Here is a 22,219-nt window from a genome sequence, read left to right as displayed (position 1 = left end):
AAATCTGCTTGAGTCAAAGCAGAAAGGTGAGTGTGTGTGCAAGGTCCCTACCAGTAGGGCTTCCTAAAAATGCCTCAAACCCCACCTCCCCTCCTTCCACCTCTGCCCTTGTTGTTTCTCACCCTGAGTGCCTGCACATCTTCCTCCTAAACAATCACCCTGAGTAGTCCCAGCTCTTGAGGTTTAAGAAAGCCCTCATTCTTAGTGTACAGTTGGTGCCCAGTCAAGCCACTGAATCCACTTACAACCAACAGCAAAATTTCATAGTAAATAATGAAAAGCAAAAATTGTAGCTAGGACTTTACCCTGGAAAATGAAATATCAAATGACAGTAGTAAGTTTATAGACACACACAGGCACATATATACATATGCATAAATGTAGTGATACATATATATTATATAGTTATATATATTATGAGACACATACACACAGAATTTAGGTTAAAATTGTAACTCTATGCAAATTCTTATACATAGGATGAATCAAGTGCTGGGTTTTGCCATCATTTTCCCCACCAAACTGGAAAAAGCGCTACACAATATGTTTGAATTTCACAGCCCAAACACAGTGATGGAGATCTTTGCAGAAATAGTCAAGGACTTGATTAGTTTTCCCATGGGTCCCTCCTACTCCTTAGCTATTCAAAACATTGTCTTATGACATGCTTTGACTTTGGGAACCATCTCTTGTCAACTTTCTCTTCTCAGTTGTTAGCTGCCTTGATTCCACAGGAAGTCATCCACTGGTGGTTTCACATGTGATGGAGGAGGTCTTGAGGGTCACCTGCTCAACCTGATAAAATCCTGCATCTTTTCCCAGCGTTGCCACTTCACTTTCCAACAATTGGTGGTACATTTTCCGCCATGGACAAGCACCGAGAGACTAACCAGAAGACACTTGGGCTCAACAGGGTCTAGGCTAGTGTCTTCAGCAGGTGCTAAGTTTCCAAGTGTTTGGCTCAGGAATAAATATGTTCATGTTTTGATGATTCTTGCTTCCCAGTATGGCCACAGGCCCTCTCATCCCTCTAACACAGAGGTTGCTATTGTCTGAATGTTTGTGCCTCTCCCCCCGCCCCAAATTCATATTGAAATCCTAACATCCAACGCAATGACATTAGAAGGTGGGGCCTTGGGACTTCCCTGGTGGCCCAGTGGTTAGGAATCCATCTTGCAATGCAGGGGACACAGGTTCGATCCGTGGTTGGGGAATTACGATCCCACATGCCTCCAGGCAACTGAGTCCATGCCACAACTAGTGAGAAGCCTGCACGCTACAACAAAGAGCCCACGTGCCGAAACTAAGACCCAATGCAGGCAATAAATAAATAAATAAGTATTTTAATACATAAATATTTTTTAAAAAGAGGGTGGGGCCTTTGGGAGGTCCCCAAATGGATGAGATCGATGCTCTCACAAAAGAGGCCCGAGACAGCCCCCTTGCCCCTTCCACCAAGTGAGGCTGCAATGAGAAGTCAGCAACCCGACCCTGCTGGCATCCTGATCTTGGGCTTCTAGCTTCCAGGACTGAAAGAAATAAATTTCTGTTGTTTATAAGCCACCCAGCCTGTGGTATTTTGTTACATAAGCCTGAACTGACTAAGACAGGAGTCACAACTTTGTACTTTACATTGCAGTCGTGGACACACACACACACACACACACACACACACAAAATACAATCACAAGATCTATACAAAGTGCCACCAGCACAGAAGCAGAAACAAGGCGTTGGGCCGAGCTGGGGAGAGGCACACCTGTGAGGTACTCGGGGTCAGGGGAGTATTTTCAGCCTCAAGACATGAGCAAGACTCTTTAGGGCAAATGAGGGGAAAGTGCCTTCTGGGCAGAGAACACCATGTGCAAAGTTCAAGGGTGTGGAACTTGTGGCCTGTTGAGGGACAGCTAGTAATCGCTGTAGCTGTAAAGGTCAGGTGAGTTGGCGACTGGAAGGACAAAAGATGGAGTCCAGGCAGGTAGACCTGTCTGATCCTAAGTCCAGATTCTAAGAGCCTGTTAGCCACAGCCCAGCGTTTCTACGATGCTTTTAGAAATGTCAGTAGCATTTCTACTGATGCTTAGGGCCGGCACTTTTTTGATGTGGGGGACTGTCTCTGTCCTGTGTTCTGTAGAGTGTTTAGCAGCATGCCAGCCTCTGCCCACCGGATGCCAGGTGCACCCCCCTCCCTAGCTGTGACAACCAAAAAGGTCTCCAGACATTGTCATGTGTCTCTCAGAGGAAGTCACTCCTGATTGTGAACTGCTGGTGTAGTGTCAGCTCCATGAGTGTAGGGAGGGCCTAGAATGGGTGATCTGTGGCTATTTGTTCAATAAATAAATGAAGGGAGCAAAGGCAAAAAGGTTGGGAAGAATATGTTCTCTGAGTGCAGAGAAATACAGAGAGGATTAACGATGAAGAAACTCACAGTAAATTCAGAGACAAGGGTCATGGCTGAGAGGTTCAGAGGAAGAGGTGGGATTGGGTTTGAACAGTACAGATGAGGGTTAAATAGCCATTAAGAAGCTTGGAAACTGACCCCAATGTGAGACACACCCACTCCTGGAGTCCATGAAAGATGATGAGGAGGCCACAGGCTTACTGTTTTGCTTTAATAGTTATGTGTTGAGTGAAAATCAGGAGAGAAAAAAAAAAAACAATTTTCTATTGACGGTAGTTACATAAAGTGTATTTGTTAAAAAGCTGATATAAGAAACTTAAGTAATAATGGAACAGATGGTATGAAGACAGGGCAAATTGTGAAGATGGCATGAGAATGACTGACTTTGGGAATAAAAGGCACCAGCGCCCAGCTGAAGTTGAGGCATGTGACTTCATCCGTTTCTCCTGCCAGGCCTGTCTCTGTGCCCCACGAACGTGGCCCTGCTGCCTCTTCACTTCCCAGCCCCTAATCGAGGCCCTTCAGCCAAATCCTGCTCTGCAGCCCGGGAAGAGGTTCCACCACCATCTCCTGAGAAGGAGCTGCCTTCACAGTCATGGGCCTCTGCTCTGAACACCTAACCCCATCCCACCTCCCGCTTTAAAAATCTTCTAGTTTTGGGGGGTTTTTTTAATTGAAGTATAGTTGATTTACAATGTTGTGTCAGTTTCTGGCATACAGCAGCGATTCAGCTATATATATATATTCATTTTCAGATTCTTTTCCATTATAGTTTATCACAAGATATGGAACATAGTTCCCTGTGCTGTCCAGAAGGACCTTGTTGTTTGTCTTCTAGTTATTTTTCGCCTTGTGTTTTGGCTCCTCAGCCAGTTTTGAAGTTTCTCACTGGTAGGAATCCCACTTGCATTCTCCCCAACTCGCACCCCAGGCACAGGGAAGGGCGTGAGGCTCTGGGGATTGTGTGTCATCCTGGTAAGTAAGTGCCATAACAAGCCAGTCACCAGGGCTTCCCTGCTGGCGCAGTGGTTAAGAATCCACCTGCCAATGCAGGGGACACGGGTTCGAGCCCTGGTCCGGGAAGATCCCACATGCCGTGGAGCAACTAAGCCCGCGCACCACAACTACTGAGCCTGCGCTCTAGAGCCTGCGAGCCACAACTACTGAGCCCGCGCGCCACAACTACTGAAGCCTGCGCGCCTAGAGCCCGGGCTCCGCAACAGGAGAAGTCACGACAATGAGAAGCCCATGCACCGCAATGAAGAGTAGCCCCTGCTCGCTGCAAGTAGAGAAAGCCCGTGCGCAGCAGCGAAGACCCAACACAGCCAAAAATAAGAACAAATAAATTAATTAATTTTTTAAAAAAAGAGCCAGTCACCTACTTAATTTCAAGTCAATTTAATTACCTGCCAATGACTTGCCTGTTTCTGTGAGAGGCACAGTCAGTGACACAAGGCTTAGGTATCTAAAAACCATTCATTTGTTTCCTCTGTGTGTTTCTGAGTGAGTCTCCAGGAGATAATCTATGTAAAGTCCTGCTCTCCAAACCCAAGTACAAGGTCGGTGGTATGACTTCCACACAGAAGAGATAGTTGGGCCTAGATCTCCAGCCTTCCATGCCCCCATCCCCACCACTCAAGCTGTAGTGAGCAAAATCGATAGACTGATATAGAATGGGGGGGGGGGGTAGTTGTCATTTTCACAACTTTAAAAAACAGAAATATTGAACTAGGGGGCAGAATAACATTCTCTAAAATAAACAGAATAGGAATCCTGGATGGTGAACAGCTTCACGGAGCTCCAGGCATAGCGGAGACAGGCTGTTCTGTGCTGACAGTTCCTGAACCAGTGTTTTTAACACCCAGCGACATTAACTTCTCAATTGAAGTTAATGACATTAACTTCTCAGTAATTGAGGCTGAGGCTTTCTCAGCAGCCCGTAAAGCATTACCTCCCTAAGAATCCCCTCTAAGTACTGTAGGTTTTGTTTTTAAAGTCCTAGGTACCACAAACTACACTTAGCAACTACCCAACCATATTATTTCCTTCCTGTCCAATGTAATTTTTCTGTTTCTTTATATAAAGGACTTCGGCTATTTTAAAAAATTATCCTCCCTCCTAAATTAACCTGGGTTTTATTTGTTTTTAACAATCAAATGAGGTAAGAACAAGAATGAGGCAGTGCTTCGAACTAGCTTCTAGGTAACTAGATGTAAAAATTTTCCTCCACAGCCATCACTTAAAACGGCAAATTGTTCTGTTAGGGGGTGCAGGTTGTGGACTGTGGCGGGTACCAGAGAGAGAGGGCTTGTCCTGAAAGCGAGGCCAGTTTGTCCACTGGACGAGGTTCATCTCGTGATGTGGATGAAACCGCATGCCATGCCATCCTGCCCCCTCACGTCCTTCTCATTCATTCATTTACGCAACAACCAGGGATTATGCAGGTGCAGGGGGATTGCTGGACAAGTCTGGCAAGACCCTCCCTGTCAGGCGCTTACAGTCTAGTGGCTGTATGATTCCAGTAATTCATTCATTCCACGAAGAATTATTATTTCATTTTTCAATAAATAACCATTGAGCCCTTACTGAGAATCATTATTGAGCAAGGCAGGCAAGATCCTTGCCCTCAAGGGCTTACATCTGAGTGGAAGTTAAACAAATGAACAAGATGATCTCAAAGAGTGAGAAGTGCTAAGAAAAATGCAACAGGATGTGTGTCAGAGGAATTAAGGTTTAGAGGAGCTCTAAGGAAGGGTGATAAAGGAAGGGCGGGGGGCGCTGACAGCTGAGCTGAGAGCCATCCTGTAATCCGTGGGCCAGCTGGCTTTCCACCTGTTCCATTGAGCACTCGTGCTTCCTAACTACACCCTCCACTGGGCACTAAGCACACTGTCTGATGTTAGCTTCTCCGGTGTACTCTGTGTCTCTTCTCCCCGCCGAGGGGCAAAAACCTCTTGGAGGGCAGGTGGCACGAGCACAGGGCTGACTGCCTGCTTGGCTGGTTGCTTGCTTGGTTGATCGCTTAGCTGGTTGACGATGGACCCGCCACAGCCTGGGTTGAGACAGCAGGTAGGAGGAAGTTTCTAATGGGGCACCATGAACATTTGCTCAAGGGAACCTCGAACACACAGGAGATGCCGGTGTAAGAGGGCCGATTGGATCCGTCAACAGTCCTCGTAACGCCAGGCGAGCTCGGGCCCGGCGGGAGCGAGGAGGCGAGGGGGGCGGGCGGCGCGCCCAAGAACCAGCTAAGCCCGGCCCAACTCTGCCCAGAGGTCGGCGTTCCCGCCGACGCCCGCGAGGGGGCGGACCGCAGGTCGCGTGCCGCGCCTGCGCAGCACAGCGCCCGCGCCGCCCTCGGAACTGCGCCGGCGCGGTGAGCCTGGCGCTAAGGGGCGGGGCTCCGTTGCGCCGCGCGCAAGGCTAGGGCAGAACCCAGGCCGGGATAGGGCGTGGGGCAGCGCGTCGGGACGTCCCTCGCGTCGGGCCCGATGGCGCGTGCGCATTGGGCGGCCGCCGGGGCGGCTGAGGGGCGGGGCGGGGGTAAGAGTGGCTTCTTTACCTCGCGGTGCCCTACCGCTGCCCGGACACCGCGCGGGCCGCCGGCATCATGAAGATCTGGACTTCGGAGCACGTCTTTGAGTACGTTTGGGGCGGGGGCAGGTCGGCGGGGGGCATGGGGTAACTGCGGGGTGGGAGGGCAGGCGGGGCCCGGAGTCGCGGCGAGGCCGGGGCGGCCCTCAGGAAGCTTCCAGGCGTCGGGCCTGGTTGGGGGACCTGGGCCCGAGCGCCTCGGAGCCCTGGGGGCGGGGACGAAGGTCACGACCCCGGGGACGCCCCAGGAATGGGTTCCCAGGGGAGACGACCCGTCCGGGAGGGGGCTGGGGAAGGGGCCCTGGCGGCCTGCCTCCCGGGGACGCCCCCTCGGGGGGCGGGGGCGTCGCCGAGCACGAGGTCCCTGACGGCGCTGGGGGTGGGAGAGGCGCCCCGTTGCCACATGGGGCCTTGCTGAGCCTTGTGGGTCGTGGCCCCGAGGATCGTGGGCTGTCGAGAGGCTGGTCGCTCCAGTATCTTCGGGTGAAGTTCCTTGCTTCAGAATGTGGACTTAGGGCGAGCTCAGGCGACCACGCAGCGGACCTTTTCCGGCAGCCCGTTGACCTGAGGAGTTAGAATTTACGGCCTTGAAATTGGAGTCCAAGGTCCAGCTCTGGCTCCAACAAGCTGTGTGATCTTGGGGTTACGCATTTTCGTCTGAGACATGGAAGACGACGACGGACGGTGTCGTCAGGGTCTGACAGCGCTGAGATGTCTTTGAGGCCACGTTCATTAACATCTGTTGGTTAGGGAGAAATGTTTGGTAAGGAAAATAGGCCTTACACCAGTTGGATGTTGGGAATTAAATTCCCTTCTGGTTCCATGATTCATTGTACAAAAGAACCATGCATTTATTCGCCTGTATCATTTTTGCCTGAACGAAATTTTGATCGCTTGTCTTATCACTCTTTATTGACTAATCTTTTTTCCTTTCACCCATTTGAAATGCCACCTTCCTCCTAAGACACTTGTGATTTATACTTTAATCCATTTCTGAGCTATCTGTTCTATCCCAGTGGTCTGGCTGTTGTTGCCACACTGTTTTAATTTTTTTAGCTTGGAAGTATGTTTTAGTTTATTTCCAGGGCAATGTTTAAAACAAGTTGTAGACTTTTCACACACTCAGTGAATTAGACACATGCAGGAGTCCACTGGATCCTGGAAGGTAGAGAATGTTAGAATCAGGGGGCAGATTTCTTTTCTCCCTAATGTTTACAATCTTTCTGGGGGAAAGAGCCTAAGTTTGTAGTCTTTCCAGTATTCTTTAACCAGGTCACATTCTTCACTACTCTGTTTCAGCCGTTGGGTTCATGGATGGTTTCTTCTTTGCAGTTCTCTTCTGGGTTTAAATGCTTGAAAAGTTCTTGGCACTGTGTCTCCTTAGAATTTTTTTCCTTAACACTCTTCTCCCTAGCTTGTTTCCTACCCCTCCTCCCCACTCATTCGGCCCTTTTCTTTAATGTTTTCCTCTCTTCTTACCCTTCAGTGTAAATGTTCAGTGAAATTCTGTTGTTGGCCTTCTTGCATTTCATCAGGGACTATTAGTCTCTTTTTGTTGCATGCTTCTCTGAAATTTGATGAAAGCTCTGGGACTCTCCTAGCAGAAAATAGACATATTCACATAAATGCTCTGTGTGTCCTGGGAGAAGAAGCCCTGATCCTGATTCTCCCCAGATAATGTGGACTTTTTGATCAAGGTCCCAGCTGATACACACATTTCTGGCACCCAAATCTGTACCTTGGGCTCCAGTCTTTCTTGAACTTAAAATCCTTATTTTCAGGTCTTAGCAGGGTCTCTCTACTCACATGTCCTGCAGGCTCTTCAGACTCAGCATCTCTGAAAATGAAGTCATTTATCTCCCCTCTCAAGTTTTATGCTTTCCCTGTGTTTTCCATCTTAAGGATGTTACTAACTAGCAACATCTAAGTCATCATTCTGGGTCTTTCCCGCCTGTGACTTTCCAGTGCTTCCTTCTGAGGCCTAGCATGTCGTTGGCATCAGTTGAAGTCATTCATTGATTCCTTCAACAAATATGAAGGCCCACTAAGTGCCAGGCACTGTTCTTTGGATTGGTTCCACTTTGGTAAATAAATCAGGACACTGTTGCTGCCTCGGTGGAGTTAACAGTGTTCCCCACCTCGTTTTATAGGTGAAAAAATTGGACAGCTCACCAAGCGCGACCAGGTTCTACTGACTGACTGTCCTTTGGGGCCATCTTTGAATGTCTTGCAGTGTGAAGTCTTTCCACATGATTTCATTAATTCAGTTAAAGTGAATTACTGGAAGATTGTTAATTGTAATATGCATCCTTTGTGATTTTTGAGCTAGTCGTGTTTTATAAAGCAGTCTTCATCCAAGCTAAGTCAACGTCAGTGTTTTCAAGTTGGCTCAGAGAGGAGAGAAGGACTGACTTACAAATAATGCATAACCACCCTGAAGCCTTGCAATTATTAATTTTTTCAAGGAGGTGGGGGAAGAGATAAGTGCGTGGAAGCCACCTCCCCATGGTATATGACTAGATGGGGACAGGGAAGGGTTCATCCGATTCTCATGTTAGATAGTTTCCTTGGTAACGATCAGAGTGCTTGGCCCCTATCACTTCTATTTGTGGGGACTGTTTAGCTTTATGAAGTAGCTCCGCTCATATACTTGCACTGTTTGCTGAATAAGGCTTGAGATTAAAAACAGAATGGGGTTCATTTCTGTATAATATTAGAGCAAAAGTGAAGGCAATTAAGAGTAATGTTACTGGTTGTCCAGGGTTTTGCAAAATGAGTGGGGCTGAGATTTTCCTTTTGTCCACGAAAAGTTGTCAGGCTTAGTTCTCTGAAAAGTTGAAATAGATTACTGCCTACTTGTTTTGCTTTTATTTTTTTAAATTTTTTTTAACATCTTTATTGGAGTATAATTGCTTTACAATGGTGGTGTTTTGCTTTTCGAAAAATAAAAAAAGTCATGCTGTGTGGTTTATCGGTAAGTGTAGTTTGAAACACCATCTCCAGATCTTGTCTTTCCTTTCAGTGAAGACGTGTAAAATCAGTCACTTTTAAGGCTCATTGTAGTTAATAAGAAGCTCGTTTGAAATGGATATCTTTGGTACAAGCGTGTTGTTCAGATAAGTTGTGAAGAGAACAAATGTACATCACATTTTGAATCACCCAAGTACATGTGCTTTCTGAAGAATATAAAGATGCTGCCAGTTCCATGATACTATTACCGTCTCGATCCTAGATGACAAGCAAATGCTTATTAAGAGAGAATATTAGAAAGTGGCACATTAGGAGCACCTTAAAAAAACATTTTATTGTATTGAGTGACCTTTTCAAAACAAATCGGAATCACTCTTGAGGAAAGTAATGGATAAAGATTGACTGGAGGGGCCCCTATTATTTATTACCTTAATAGAGAAAAATACATGTTTAATATTATGATATTTAAATCAGTAATGCTTTGGATCTTTTTGTAATCCCTATGAGAATTTGTAGTGCCTATATGTTCTTTTGCTCTTGTTACTTCTTTATGGCTTCACAGAAGTGGGGTTAGACAAAAGAATAAATGGTATAATAGTGATATTTTTTGCTGTTTGTTTCTGTAGAACATAACTGTAAAACACATTTTTATGAAACAGTAATTCTTAGAAACAATATTTACACGTGAGAGTGGACACTGGTAAGTAGAAAAGATGCCGTAAGAAACGGTACTGCAGCGCTCTGGGGGTTATTCTAACCTATCGGCATCAGCGACGCCACATAGCCTGTGTGCTGAAAAAATACTGAAATCTGCACATGTGCAAAATGTAGATTGAGCCTCCCAAAATCATCTTTCAGTCAGCGTTTCAGAAAATAACCTTCCCTAGGTAAATTAAGTGAAGTTTAATTGTAAAGACTAATTTGATGGGTTATAAAAATGGTTTAATTTATATGCGTATTTTTTAATGTTTGATTTTTTATTCCTGTCGGCAGCCACCCATGGGAAACTGTTACAACAGCTGCAATGCAGAAATACCCAAACCCTATGAACCCGAGTGTGGTTGGAGTTGATGTATTGGACAGACACGTAGATCTCTCTGGAAAGTTGCACAGCCATAGACTTCTCAGCACAGAGTGGGGACTGCCTTCCATTGTGAAATCTGTAAGTGTGTCTTTATTCCTGAAGCAATGTGACTGCTGTAGAGAAGTTTTCTAAACCACATTATAATTTCAAATAGGTTGTGGGAGCCAATTCTGAATGTCATTTTTGCATCAGTTCAAATTGTATTATAATAAACTTGAGTTATGAGTGTATAATGAATTGGAAATATTATTACAGTCTTCATGAAGGCACCCGATAAAACCTCCTGAAGGAAGCCAGCTAATGCTCTGTAATCTAGAAGTTTTATTCTGCTTTTCCTACTTTGCCAGCAGCTTAAGATGTGGAAGCAGTGGTCTGGTGCTGGTTGTTAGCTGACAGTTGCTGTGGTCAGTGGTGGCCGCGCCTGTTAAGTGAGGAGCATGGTCTCACTTTGCTGCTGCCGTGTTTGTTCCAATATCTGGTGCCTCTACCTGTACATTTAAAAGCAATTCTGTGCCCTTTCAAGGGAGCAGGCTTTAGTGAGCCAGTTTAACCAGCAAGAAAGTGGGGTGCCAGTTTATCGTGATGGGAGAGAACCCTGGTGTAAGTGGACCCAGCTGTCTGTAGAGATTCTTTTTCTAGAAAGTGGGCCCCCTCAGAAAAGTAAAGTACACATTTTCCAACGATTTGCTTCCATTGCACACACCACGGCGCTAGACGGTGTGGACGCAGGAATGAGCAGGGCTGGGACTGGCCTGGGACAGAGCGCAGGGAGTGACCCTGGACGTGCTGTGTTATCTTCGTCCTGACATGGCTGGTTTTCTGTCTGGAGACCGGAGCCACTGCGTCCTCTCGCTTGGGCTGCGCTAGGAAAACACTGACAGACACTCCAAACCTCTCCTTTCTCCAGATGCCCTGTTTCCCGAATAGTCGGGCTCACTGCTCCACCCTCAACCTTGGCAGTTCCCGAGTCCTGCCTTGTACTCTGTGCGCTCTCAGCGGCTGGTTGCTAATCGCCTCTGCTTGTGTCTTGGGCGTCTCATCTCCTTCGCGGTGTGTGAAGTCCTTTTACCCTTAAACGGGCCTCCTTTCTGACCTTTGTCGCTTTGCCATGTTTTTTATGAAAACAGATTTTTGGTTCAAAATATTAACACATTTTTTACCTTCACATAAAATATTGATACACTTGTTAAGAAATCCTTCCTCCTCTGATTACTAATTCTGAATGTTTTACTTAGCTTATTGGTGCAGCAAGAACCAAAACATACGTGCAAGAACATTCTGTAGTGGATCCCGTAGAGAAAACGATGGAACTTAAATCTACTAATGTAAGTCTGGACTCCCTTTTGTTTTAATTTTAAACTATTTGGCTTAGTTTTTTTCTCTCTTTTGTAGTTGGTACACAAATGTATGCTCTTCAGCCTGGTTGAGGAAATCAGTACTGAGATGCTGCATTGTCTCCGCCTGTTTGCAGCTTAGCCTCAGCGCTCTAATGAGCCTCCCTGTTATTTCTAGGAGACAGCACTCAGTAAAGTGAATTTGGCATCATGTGCATGTTATTACTATTATGATGCTTTTGTCAAATTTATTATTTTTTTGATAAAAAGGAAGCAATGAATAGTGAAAACTTCTTTTTACACAGTAATATCAAAGTGGTTTATTTGCTGCTGTTTTGTATATTCAGCTAGCAAGGTTTTGGTTTGTGAATTAATTTTGGAAATATTTTTAATCTTGGTTTCCAAAATGATTTGACTTTTTTTTTAATTCTATAGATTTCATTTACAAATATGGTTTCAGTAGATGAGAGACTTATATACAAACCACATCCTCAAGACCCAGAAAAGTAAGTGAAAAATATTTTAACAAACCTATTTTACAGTGTGTTTTAATTTTTTTAATCGAATATTTCTTTGAAAAATGAAAATTAGGTCATCCTGAAGCTGTGTAAATGTGTTTTGTTCCAGAACTGTTTTGACTCAAGAAGCCATAATTACCGTGAAAGGGGTCAGTCTCGGCAGTTACCTCGAAGGACTGATGGCAAGCACGATATCGTCAAATGCCAATAAAGTAAGTAAGGCTGCTCCCCGCTTGCTCTTTGTTTTGTTTGTTTTTCTTTGGGGGTGTGCAGCGCAGGCTTGCAGGATCTTAGTTCCCCACGCCCCCTGTGGTGGAAGCGTGGAGTCTTAACCACTGGACCACCAGGGAAGTCCCTCCCTGCTTGCTCTTATTCCTGGGTCTTGTTTCTTGGAAGCGCTGTCCTTGTGAGCTGACTCTGAGCCACTGCAGTGCGAGGTGATGTGGGCAGTTGCTGGCACGGGCTCTGGGGTCCAGCCCACCTGCGTTCACGTCCCAGCTGTAACTCTGACCAGCCTTTCACCTTGGGCAATTAATTAAGTGAACCTCTCTCTGCTTCAGTTTCCTGTCTGCGAAGTGGAGATTAATCACCCACCTTACAGGGTTGGGCGCGAAGAGTGAATGAGATAATATGGGAAGCCTGTAGCCCTGGGCCCAGCATGAGGGAGGGGGGGAGCCGTGTAGCAGTGCGTCGCTGTTGAAAGCATAGATTCCCAACCTTTTTTTCATTATCGTCTCCCTTCACGCCCAGGTCCACTGTAGATATTTTTCCCCTAATTACCCCCACCCCATGAAATTATTTAATACTACAGATTATATCTGTAGATATAGATAAATGGATATATGTCTGTGCTTTATACATGAAAAAAGTGAGATTTTTCTCCACTGCCCCCCAACTAATTTTTGCCTGATTGAGAATGGATGATTTAAAATAAAGTAAGTTCAGAGAAAGAGATGCCTGATGTACTGTTTTTATAACACATGTTTAATATAATCATTCAGCAGTCAAAAGATATTCATAGATGCCTTCTCTGTGTCAGGCAGAGTGCTAGGCTAGACTGGGGATACAGCGGGGAGCAAAACAAACGTGGTCCCTGCCCTCGTGGAACTAAGAGGAAGGCGACATTAATCATACAGCACATCATTAGGAAAGGAAAAGTACAGAAAGGTATGACAGTGTTTAATGAGTGTTCAGTAAGTGATGCTTCTGCTGAGTTCTGAATGAGGGGTGGGTAGGCTATGAGGGGCCTGCTAGGAAGCATTCCAGGCAGACGAGCTGCATATGCAAAGGCCCTGAGACAGGAAGCAGGAAATGCTCCTGTTCCGTCCCTCAAGGAACTGCACAGGGTCCAGGAGAGTGGTTGAAGTGGAAGTCAGGGCCCAGAGCCTTCAGAGCCTCGTACAGGATTTTGGTTTAAAATATGGACATACAAAGAAAAAAAAGGAGTTTGACCTCACCCCAAAAGGGGAACCATTCTAATCATAAATAAGTAAAACATCACTGTCGTTTAATTGTAGATTCTTTTGAGAACATCTTTTGCAAAAATTAAAATTAAAATCAGTATATAGATCAAGCCAGTTTCTCAAGGCATTTGATATTTGGTAAATAACATGAGAGAAAAAAAAGCAAAGGTAAAAACAACCTGTCCTGGTGAGGTTTAGTTACGCTTGTACCGCTTCTTGTTACTTCCTGATGTGCTGTTTATTTGACAGGTGCCTTTGCTCCCACTTGGTAAGAGTAAACATGGTGGATTTTTTTTTAAGGGCCGAGAAGCAATGGAGTGGGTAATACATAAATTAAATGCTGAAATTGAGGAATTGACGGCTTCGGCAAGAGGGAGCATCAGGACACCAATGGCAGCAGCAGCATTTGTGGAGAAATGATCATGAAAGTTGATAACACCCAGTTCCCCAGGTCTCTATGAGCTGGCAGTATATTTATTTGTTATTTAAAAAATACAACTATATTTTCGGTAGAATTGTTTTTTTAATAAGCTGAAGAAGGACTATGTGACTTGATCAAAACAAAGAGGTGCAGGGTTTCTAAATAAAAGGGATTGGCTGAAACTAGTGTTGTCTGAAATGACTGTCTGATTTTGAGGATTCCAGTATTTATGTAAAAATTTAACAATTTTTGAGAAGTACTTGAAAATTGGTATTGGCTGATTAAACCTCCTTAAGGTAGAATTTTAAAGCTTTTCACGCATTGGAACTCTACCTGTCTTTGGACCAACCCCAGAACCAAGCAGAGCCACCTCTTACATACCCACCACTGCCCTGCAATAAACTTGGAGAACTTGCATGAGGGAACTCACTTTTAAAGGAGAAACTGTATAGTTTTAAAAAGACATTAATTGTATAAAATAATTTGCTCTGCTATAAACCACCATTAAAAATCACAATGTTTTAATTTGGTACTCAACATTTTTGGAGTAAAAATTATCACGAAAGTAATAAACGACTCCAACAAAAATATATTTTATTGTGTTAAAGAGTACTGTATTGATTTGCCAAAGTTTTGTAACTTAGTAAAGGTATTACCTTCCTTGGATCTGTACTTTATGACTTAGTATGCTGTGTCGTGGGCTGGTTATGTTAACTGAAAAAATAAAATCATTACCAGAATTTTGCAGCACTCTAAACTTAAACAGAAGAACAGCTGTTCACATCTTTTAGCATTTCATATTTGCCTAACTTATAAATTGCCATGTGTCAAAATCGTGGTTCTGTAATTGCTAAAGCATGATATGTCAGGTTATTTGAATATAGTTACTTTTTGAAGTAATTGTGACCACAAAACATCTTTTTTATGTGAAGAGCTGTACATCATTTGAAATTACTCGAATGATGTCTTGATCTGAAGCATAAATCCCAGGGACTTAATGTTTTTAATAATACCGTGTCACTCCGGGGGATGGGGGCGGTGGAGAAGAAAAAAGAATAATAGGGTGAAAAAAGAGCATTGACCTAAACTAACCAGTATGTGAATTGCTTTGCAGCCTTTATTTATGGGAAATCCTTGCTTTGGATGCCAGTGGGCAGCTGCAATCTGAAAAACAATCCAGTAAATGTTGTTTTGTTTTGTATTTTGTAGCAGGCAATTAATTATCAACCACTAAATAAGAATATCTTTGATACTGGGAATTGTTGCATACAGAATATTTTTGTTAAAAGGTGATGAGCTCTTGCCTTTATTTCACAGTACTTAAAGTGACAAACTTCTAGTCAGGTTTCCTATAAAAGAAACCAATTAATATATGTACCTAAACCACAAAAATAGTATACCAAACTATTTGAAAATTATTGTTTTTCTACTTAAAGTATTGTTTAGCTTGTGACTTCTTAGGACATTTGTAAAAGCAAGTTAAAGCCAGTAAGGTTTTTGATTACTTTTTGTAACCGGAGATGGTTTTTACAATTAAAATAACATTTCAACTAAACAAACCATTGCTAAATAATATTTAATAATAAGTTGCCTTGTATAATTTCTGAACATTATACTTGTTCTGAAAAGTATAAGAATACCCTAATGGTAAAAAGATTTCTAAACAAAATTTTATCCTGTTTGATTTTTTTTACTCTGATCTAATGACAAAATTCTATAGATTTTCATCTTCCAGTGTAGTTACTTTTCGTTAAGTAGCTCGTAGGTAATGGCTTTTACCTGTTAAAATATAAATAACATAGCAGGCATTCGAGAGGACTAAACTGGAGTAAAGTGTTCATGGGTTAGAATTGGACTCTTGGACTATGGAGCATATTATCCTGTTTAATGTTAAAGATGGATCTTGTATGAATTAAGAAAAACCTTCCTGTTAATAAAAACTTCCGTTTAACTATGATGTTTTTCCTGATTATAATTTCTTTTTAATAACTAAGGAGCAAAAGAAATGTTTTTCCTTGTAAGAATTCACCTAATTTCCGCGCGCTCGAGCCGGCTCTGCGCCGCGAGGTTGAGTCTCTAAGTTGGACGCGCTGCGCCTCCTCCCCTCCTCCCTCCGATGTCCAGTCCATTCTCCCCGGCCAGGTTCTGGTGCCCCGGGCCGGCCTGAAACCCTAGGGATTGTCGAGGGGCGTCTCGTTTTAACTGTTAATTCGGGGCGGACATGCTTGAGTGTTGTCAACATCAAGGTCGGGACGCGGCCATCGGGTCCGGGGTCGGGGGCGTGCGCCCCGACACCGACCTCGACGCGGCCCCGAGTCTCGCGCTCCCGAAGCTACGCGGTCGCGCGTTCCCTCCTGCTCCCCTCTTGCCGCCCCGCCGCCCCGCCGCCCCGCCGCCCCGCTAGGGCCACTACGGAAGCCCGCGGAGCCAATAGGAACGCGCGGCCGGCCAGCCCGCCCGGGGATTGGCAGCTGCGGCCCGGGCCGCGCGCCCCCATTGGCTCGCGGCGCCCGGGGGATTCTGCGACGAGACGGCAGAGGCCGTGCGGGGGGGCGGGGCGGGGCGGGGCGGGGCGGGGCAAGAGGCGGTGGGATTGGCAGGTCCGGAGCTCCGCCCCTTCCGCTTCTCAGGCCTGACCTTCCGGCAGCCGGCTCGCACGCTGAGCCGACCTTGACGGGTCCTCGCGATTCGGCCCGACGCGCCCCCTCTCGCGACATCATGGTGGCGTACTGGCGACAAGCTGGACTCAGGTAGGGCCGGGCCTCGGGAGGGGCGGACAGCTGGGGCGTGGGGAGGTCCGGGGCGAACCGGGGTCGGAGGTCACGCCGGGCGCGGCGGGCGTGGGGGTGGTCCCGGCGAGTGCTGCCCCAAGATGGCGGCCTGCGGACGGGGAGGCCGGGGTCACAGCCGTGGGATGCGGGCGCGCCGGGGCCGAGCACCTGCCCGTACCTGCCGGGGGCGCCGCCGAGCACCTGTGCGCCGCCGTGAACGCGCTCGACAAGTGCCGTGTCTTCCCGAGGACGGCGTTCTCGCCCGCGGGGCCTTTGTCCTTTGAATTACACTCGGTTGACGTTCTAGAAGTAACAGAAGCACATAAAACTTGAGAACTCGAAGGAGCGGAGAGAGGTCTCTGGCGGTAACCACGGTCACCATACCTGGCCGTTCCAGCATTAAGGTGGGGCCTTTCAGAATGGCATACCCATTTTCTTTTTTTTTAATTAACTCCTGTTGCTCTCAGGTTTCCTTATCGGTAAAACGGGTGAAAGCCCTTGGTAAGGTGTAAAAAGCTCTGCCACAAGGTGAGTGGTGGCTCTTGGGAAGCCAAACTATGGAGCCCACTGGAGGACATGGCTTCTGGTGAAATGGAGACACCGTGCATCTAGGTGTCACACCTGGTTTCTTTGCCTGTGCACCCAGTTGAGCTGCTCACTTGGCTCAGGTTAACACACCTTGTTACTTGACCAGATTAAGTAGCACCTCCTAGTAGTGACCTTCTGTGGGTGTGTGCCTGTGGGCAACGCACGTGTGTCCTGACTTCCAAGGTCAAGCAGAGTTTTGTACAGTTGGAAGGATGATGGTCCCAGTCAGAGGGACCATCTATTAAGCACCTACTACGAGACAGGTGGGGGTGGGCTGGCCTGCTCTCCACACTTTGTCTTTCCTCCTCCCTACCACCAGTGGGGCAAATACTGTTATCCTTCTTCTTTGTTCTATTGTTTTTACAGAATAAATTAGCCCAAAAGATGGAACAGCTTAAAATTCACCAATTAGTAGGAGTGGAAGCAAGAATTGGAATTCCTACTTCTGGCCCAAAAAAACAAACCTGAAACATGAGGAAATAGTCGCAGCCCCCTCCCCTCTGTCCTTCCTGTTTTCAAAAAGTGTAAAAAGTGAGCTGACATCTTTTGGAAAATAAGATGTTGATGGGAGTCCATCTACCAAACAGGAAGCAGGCTGTTAGATATTTTGGTAGAATTGCTGATGTTCTATAAGGACTTCTCAGTTTGATTTAGAAACCTTCGTTGGGAAGTATTTTCAATGGCAGACCTGAGAAGCAGAAACCAGTATTCTCAGGAAAATCTTTAAATAATCAGAAGTAGAGCTGTTTTAATTCAAAATAGTTTTTCTTCTCTTTTAATTATGTATACTTTACCTTGTAAGAATAATAGAAGAAAAAATTTTAAATAGAGAAGTGGGGGAAAACCACTCATATTATACCCTCTGTTAACATTTAAGACTGTTTATTGTGCTGTGGGATTTTTTTCTCTAATATATGCATCTTTTATTTCAAATTAATATGTATTAAAGAGAAAACACTGCAAAGAAGAAAAAGCAAAAATCACCTAACCCCAATTAAGACTTTGATACATTTCTTTCTGCTCTTCTTTTTCTTTGTATAGATTCCTTTTGCATTAGTCATTTTTTTTTAATTAGTTAATTAATTTGTTTATTTTTTTGGCTGTGTTGGGTCTTTGTTTCTGCGCACAGGCTTCTCATTGCGGTGGCTTCTCGTTGTGGAGCGCGGGCTCTAGGGCGCGCGGGCCTCAGTAGTTGTGGCTCGTGGGCTCTAGAGCGCAGGCTCAGTAGTTGCGGTGCACAGACTTAATTGCTCCGCAGCATTTGGGATCTTCCCGGACCAGGGCTCAAACCGAAGTCCCCTGCATTGGCAGGCGGATTCTTAACCACTGCACCACCAGGGAAGCCCTGCATGAGTACTTTTTAAGTTCAGTTCTACAATGATGTACAATCCAACGAAAATGAAAAGTATAGGAAGAAAAACAAAAGCACAGTCACACAGCCAGTCTGGCTGGATCATTGATAATTAGCTTTATATTGTCTCTCGTGTTCCTCCAGCTACATCCGATACTCCCAGATCTGTGCAAAAGCAGTGAGGGATGCACTGAAGACGGAATTCAAAGCAAACACCGAGAAGACTTCTGGCAGCAGCGTAAAAATTGTGAAAGTGAAAAAGGAATAATCTGTAAGTTGCTGGTGGATTTAGAGAAAGAGTTGCATCTTAAGTTTTTAGAGAGCTTTTAAAAATCAAAATAATTTTAGTTCTGCCTTCTGTTCACATTTGGTCCATCAGCACATTTAGAAGTTAGTTAGTGAGATGATAATGTCAGGCATACAGGTTGTGGAAGCCCCATGGCATCATCAAAGAATGTCATTTCGAGGCCCTGACAAGCAGAAGTAACTGCCACGTTGATTTTCAGTTCATTGAGCAGTGCTAGGTAGAAAGCCATCTTATTTTAATTAAACCTGTTTCATGTGTCTGCACAACATCAAATAATTCGGAGGATAAACTCCCCACTTTTATAATTGTTATTGGAGTTATGTAACAGTTCAGGAGCATGAAAAATTACAGTTCTTTGAGTTTTTATTTCCCCCACATCTGCTAATGTTCTCACAAATCACTACTTCCCGAACATAGGGCTACAAGTACAGGCAAGGGTCCTGCTATTTTATCAAGCAATAAAATCGGCAGGACCCTGCAGTGAATACTGTTTTGCTAAATTTATGTTTTCAGAGTTTGGTTCATTTTACTTCTGATGTTGGCAACGCAAAGTAAGACAGTTTCGTACAGTTGATAAGTTCAGGCTTTTGTGTTCCAAACTACTAAAGTGATTTGATCTCTAAACTGCTTTCTTGACATCATTATTTCGAAGATCAAGCGAGGCAAATTACCAGAAAGATGTTTTTCTGATTTAATTTTCTTGTTTAGTTTTTAAAAAGCTTCAGACCCGCAGTTGCAGGGAAATGTGATAAATAGTAATCCTTTGGCAGCTTGTGGTTATGAGCGATTTTACTTATTGGAACTGTCTCTCCTAAGCACTTTTCATTTTCATTTTGAATTAGTAAATATTTTATTACAAGTCTGGAGATGCGGTGTTGAGCCCTTTTTCTGGGGCTCTCTGTCTGATCTCATAATTCTGAGGAATGAGACCTGGTTTTAGGTTGGGTTATTTTGTTTTAACAACGAGCTGAGAAAAATCACCCAGCTTCTGCCTGCAGCATGGCCGAGCCAGACTCGGCATCGAACTCCCTCCACCTTGTAATGTGCTTTGGGCCAGGAAGTAGTGTCCAGCTCCGGTAAGCACAGCAGTGACCATTCCCTATCCATCGTGCTGGGGACGCAGCCCCACCGCCGCAGCATGGGGGATTTAGCGTCTTTTAAAGGCAGAGTGTTTCTTTATTGCGGGGAGAGTGTTTGGTTTTACTTAGCAGGGAAGTGCCTGTTCGGCTAAGGCAGTGCATGTGAACCTGCACATTTTACAGCTGAGAGCCAGGGTTTATCACCAACCGAGTGAATTGGATCTGCAGTCATATTATACTGCTCATTATAAGGAAGTTACTTTCCCTATTCGTGTTGGATTTTTAAGAAAACATGAAGGACTGGCAACGTGCTATTTCTCTTTTCTTCCTAGACCCTGACTACAGCTTGAAATGCTGCATGTTCATGGTGAAGATGTGTGGGCACGTGTTATGGCAGATTGAAAACGCTCCCCCTTCATGGAAAAAAAAAAAAAACCTATCTTGTTCATAGATGGACAATGCCAATAAATTAAAGTACAGTTCACTCTTGCTGTTGGTTTTTGGTTTCTCTCGGACTTTTTCTGTTTGGGAACTACCACACAACTGCAGGATTATGATCATATGAACCAGGGCTTTTTAAAGGAGAACAGTGAATTCCCTGGCGGTCCAGTGGTTAGGACTCCGAGCTTCCACTGCACGGGGCACGGGTTCAATCCCTGGTCAGCGAACTAAGATCCTGCAAGACGCGCAGCTGAAAAAAAGAAAAAAAAGTTAAAGGGAGAACAGATATCATATCTAGTGACCAGAGGGATCCAGGAGACATTTTGAAAACGTCTCAGAAGAGAAAGTTCTCTTCTTCGTGACATAATTGACAGAATTGGGCGCCGTCATTGAGGCCGTCTTGCCCCTTATCTTTGAATTGCAGACGTCATGTCAGAGCAGTGGGTTGGGGTCAGGGGTGGGGCGGGTTGTCTGCTGGCCTCGTCCTTCTGCGCAGGCAGGCGTATCCAGGGGGTGCCACTCTGCAGGCTGAGTGCGGATAATTGTGGAAAGCAGAGATGAGAAGAAGAAATACTAAATTGTAGTATTCATTTTCTGTTCACTTCAAAGCTGCCGAGAAGTACTATTGTTGAAATTCACTAAACACAAGATAACTTTTCACGTTGTCTTATAAGTGAATTTTTATATTCTGGGAGCACTTCTCATAGGAAGTGAGGCAAAGCCGCTCAGGAACTTGCTTACCGAGTTGATGGCCGAGCTGACGTGAAAATCTAAGCTTCTGGACTGCAGGTCTAGGGCGTGATCATTACAGCAGGTGTATGGTGTTTTCATGGTGATTCATTTACCTATTAAATATTTAGGGTTGAAGAATTGTTGCCAGTGGGGTGTTTTTCTCTTTCTTTGAAACTTGAAGGCACTTGGCGGGTAAAACCCCAAAGTTTACAAAGTTGCAAAGTTAACTGTTTGATTTTTATCCACTTGTGGAGATAAGAGAGTTACACTTGGACAGGAAATGTTGAAACACCTTTCAGCTTCTGCCCCAGGACAGGTTCTCAGCTTGGTACTTAAGCTAACAATAATTTATCACGGCCACTCTGCCATGCCAAGGATGAGTGCAAGAGAATGCCTTTGTTGTTGGCTTCTGGAGAGGACTTCCTGCCCTGGACACTTGACCTACAGGCTTTATCTCGTTCTTGGCATGGGGCACACGAGGAGGAGCTGCAGGGCTGGACAGAAGCAGCCTACGAGCCCCTTGTGCCCCTGTGCCTCAGGCTGTTGTCCTGCTCTTTTGAAGTCAAGGCCCCTCAGTTGTCATGCTTCCGGTCCCCACAGTTAAGGTACCAGGAGGCATCTTTCATTACAGGGACAGGAATAAATGGATCACAAGGCCGTGGGGCCTTTTTGGTAGCAGGCAAGTAAAGTAACTGATAGGCAAAGGGCTAAATTCTCTCCAGCCAAGTTAATTAGAAGTCATTTATTGGGGAGGCAAATGGGATAATTAGAGACGAGACTTAGGGACAGGGCTTGTGGTATGGAAAGGATTAAAAGTCAACTGAGTAAAGGACAGATTCACTGCTCAGTAAAGATTCTTTGAGGCTCTTTCTCTGTGATTAAAAAATCCTGAACCGATACTGTGATGCCCTGCCTCATGCCCTGCTGGGAGCTGGCAGGACCACTGTGTCCGGGTTACCAGGGGGCCCTGATCAGATCTTGTTGTGGGTATTTCACTAACCACCTGAGTGATTTGTGAGGGATTCAGTCTCTTCACTCAAGCAGTGTTCTTGTGTGTGAAGTGAAGGAATCGGACAAGCTCTAAAATTCAGATTCTACCGTCTTGGTCTCCGAGAGACCAATGTCGCTGTAGCAACCGTACAGCTAAAGGAATAGGCTCTTCAAA

At 45.2% G+C, this 22,219-nt stretch overlaps 2 protein-coding genes across 3 annotated transcripts; both read left to right on the top strand.

Annotated features, from left to right (window-relative positions):
- Positions 1-5,890: 5,890 nt before the first annotated feature.
- PRELID3B (PRELI domain containing 3B) lies at positions 5,891-15,742 on the top strand. Of its 2 annotated transcripts, none has more exons than XM_057530085.1 (6): positions 5,891-6,043; positions 9,959-10,127; positions 11,285-11,374; positions 11,819-11,889; positions 12,011-12,113; positions 13,665-15,742. In XM_057530085.1, the coding sequence occupies exons 1-6, from the start codon at positions 6,012-6,014 to the stop codon at positions 13,782-13,784; spliced, it is 585 nt and encodes a 194-aa protein (XP_057386068.1). In that variant the 5' UTR covers positions 5,891-6,011; the 3' UTR covers positions 13,785-15,742. The 2 variants fall into 2 exon arrangements, with proteins under 2 accessions (XP_057386068.1, XP_057386067.1); XM_057530084.1 differs by having other exon boundaries at positions 13,614-15,742.
- A 639-nt stretch (positions 15,743-16,381) lies between these two features.
- Positions 16,382-20,365, top strand: ATP5F1E (ATP synthase F1 subunit epsilon). Its single transcript, XM_007185233.2, has 3 exons — positions 16,382-16,535; positions 18,640-18,766; positions 20,214-20,365. Exons 1-2 carry the CDS (start codon positions 16,504-16,506, stop codon positions 18,761-18,763), a joined length of 156 nt encoding a protein of 51 aa, XP_007185295.1. The 5' UTR covers positions 16,382-16,503; the 3' UTR covers positions 18,764-18,766; positions 20,214-20,365.
- Positions 20,366-22,219: the final 1,854 nt, after the last annotated feature.

This window comes from Balaenoptera acutorostrata, chromosome 15 (assembly GCF_949987535.1).
Source record: "Balaenoptera acutorostrata chromosome 15, mBalAcu1.1, whole genome shotgun sequence".
NCBI classification, from domain to species: Eukaryota; Metazoa; Chordata; class Mammalia; order Artiodactyla; family Balaenopteridae; genus Balaenoptera; species Balaenoptera acutorostrata.
This window is presented reverse-complemented; position numbering and strand designations above follow the sequence as displayed.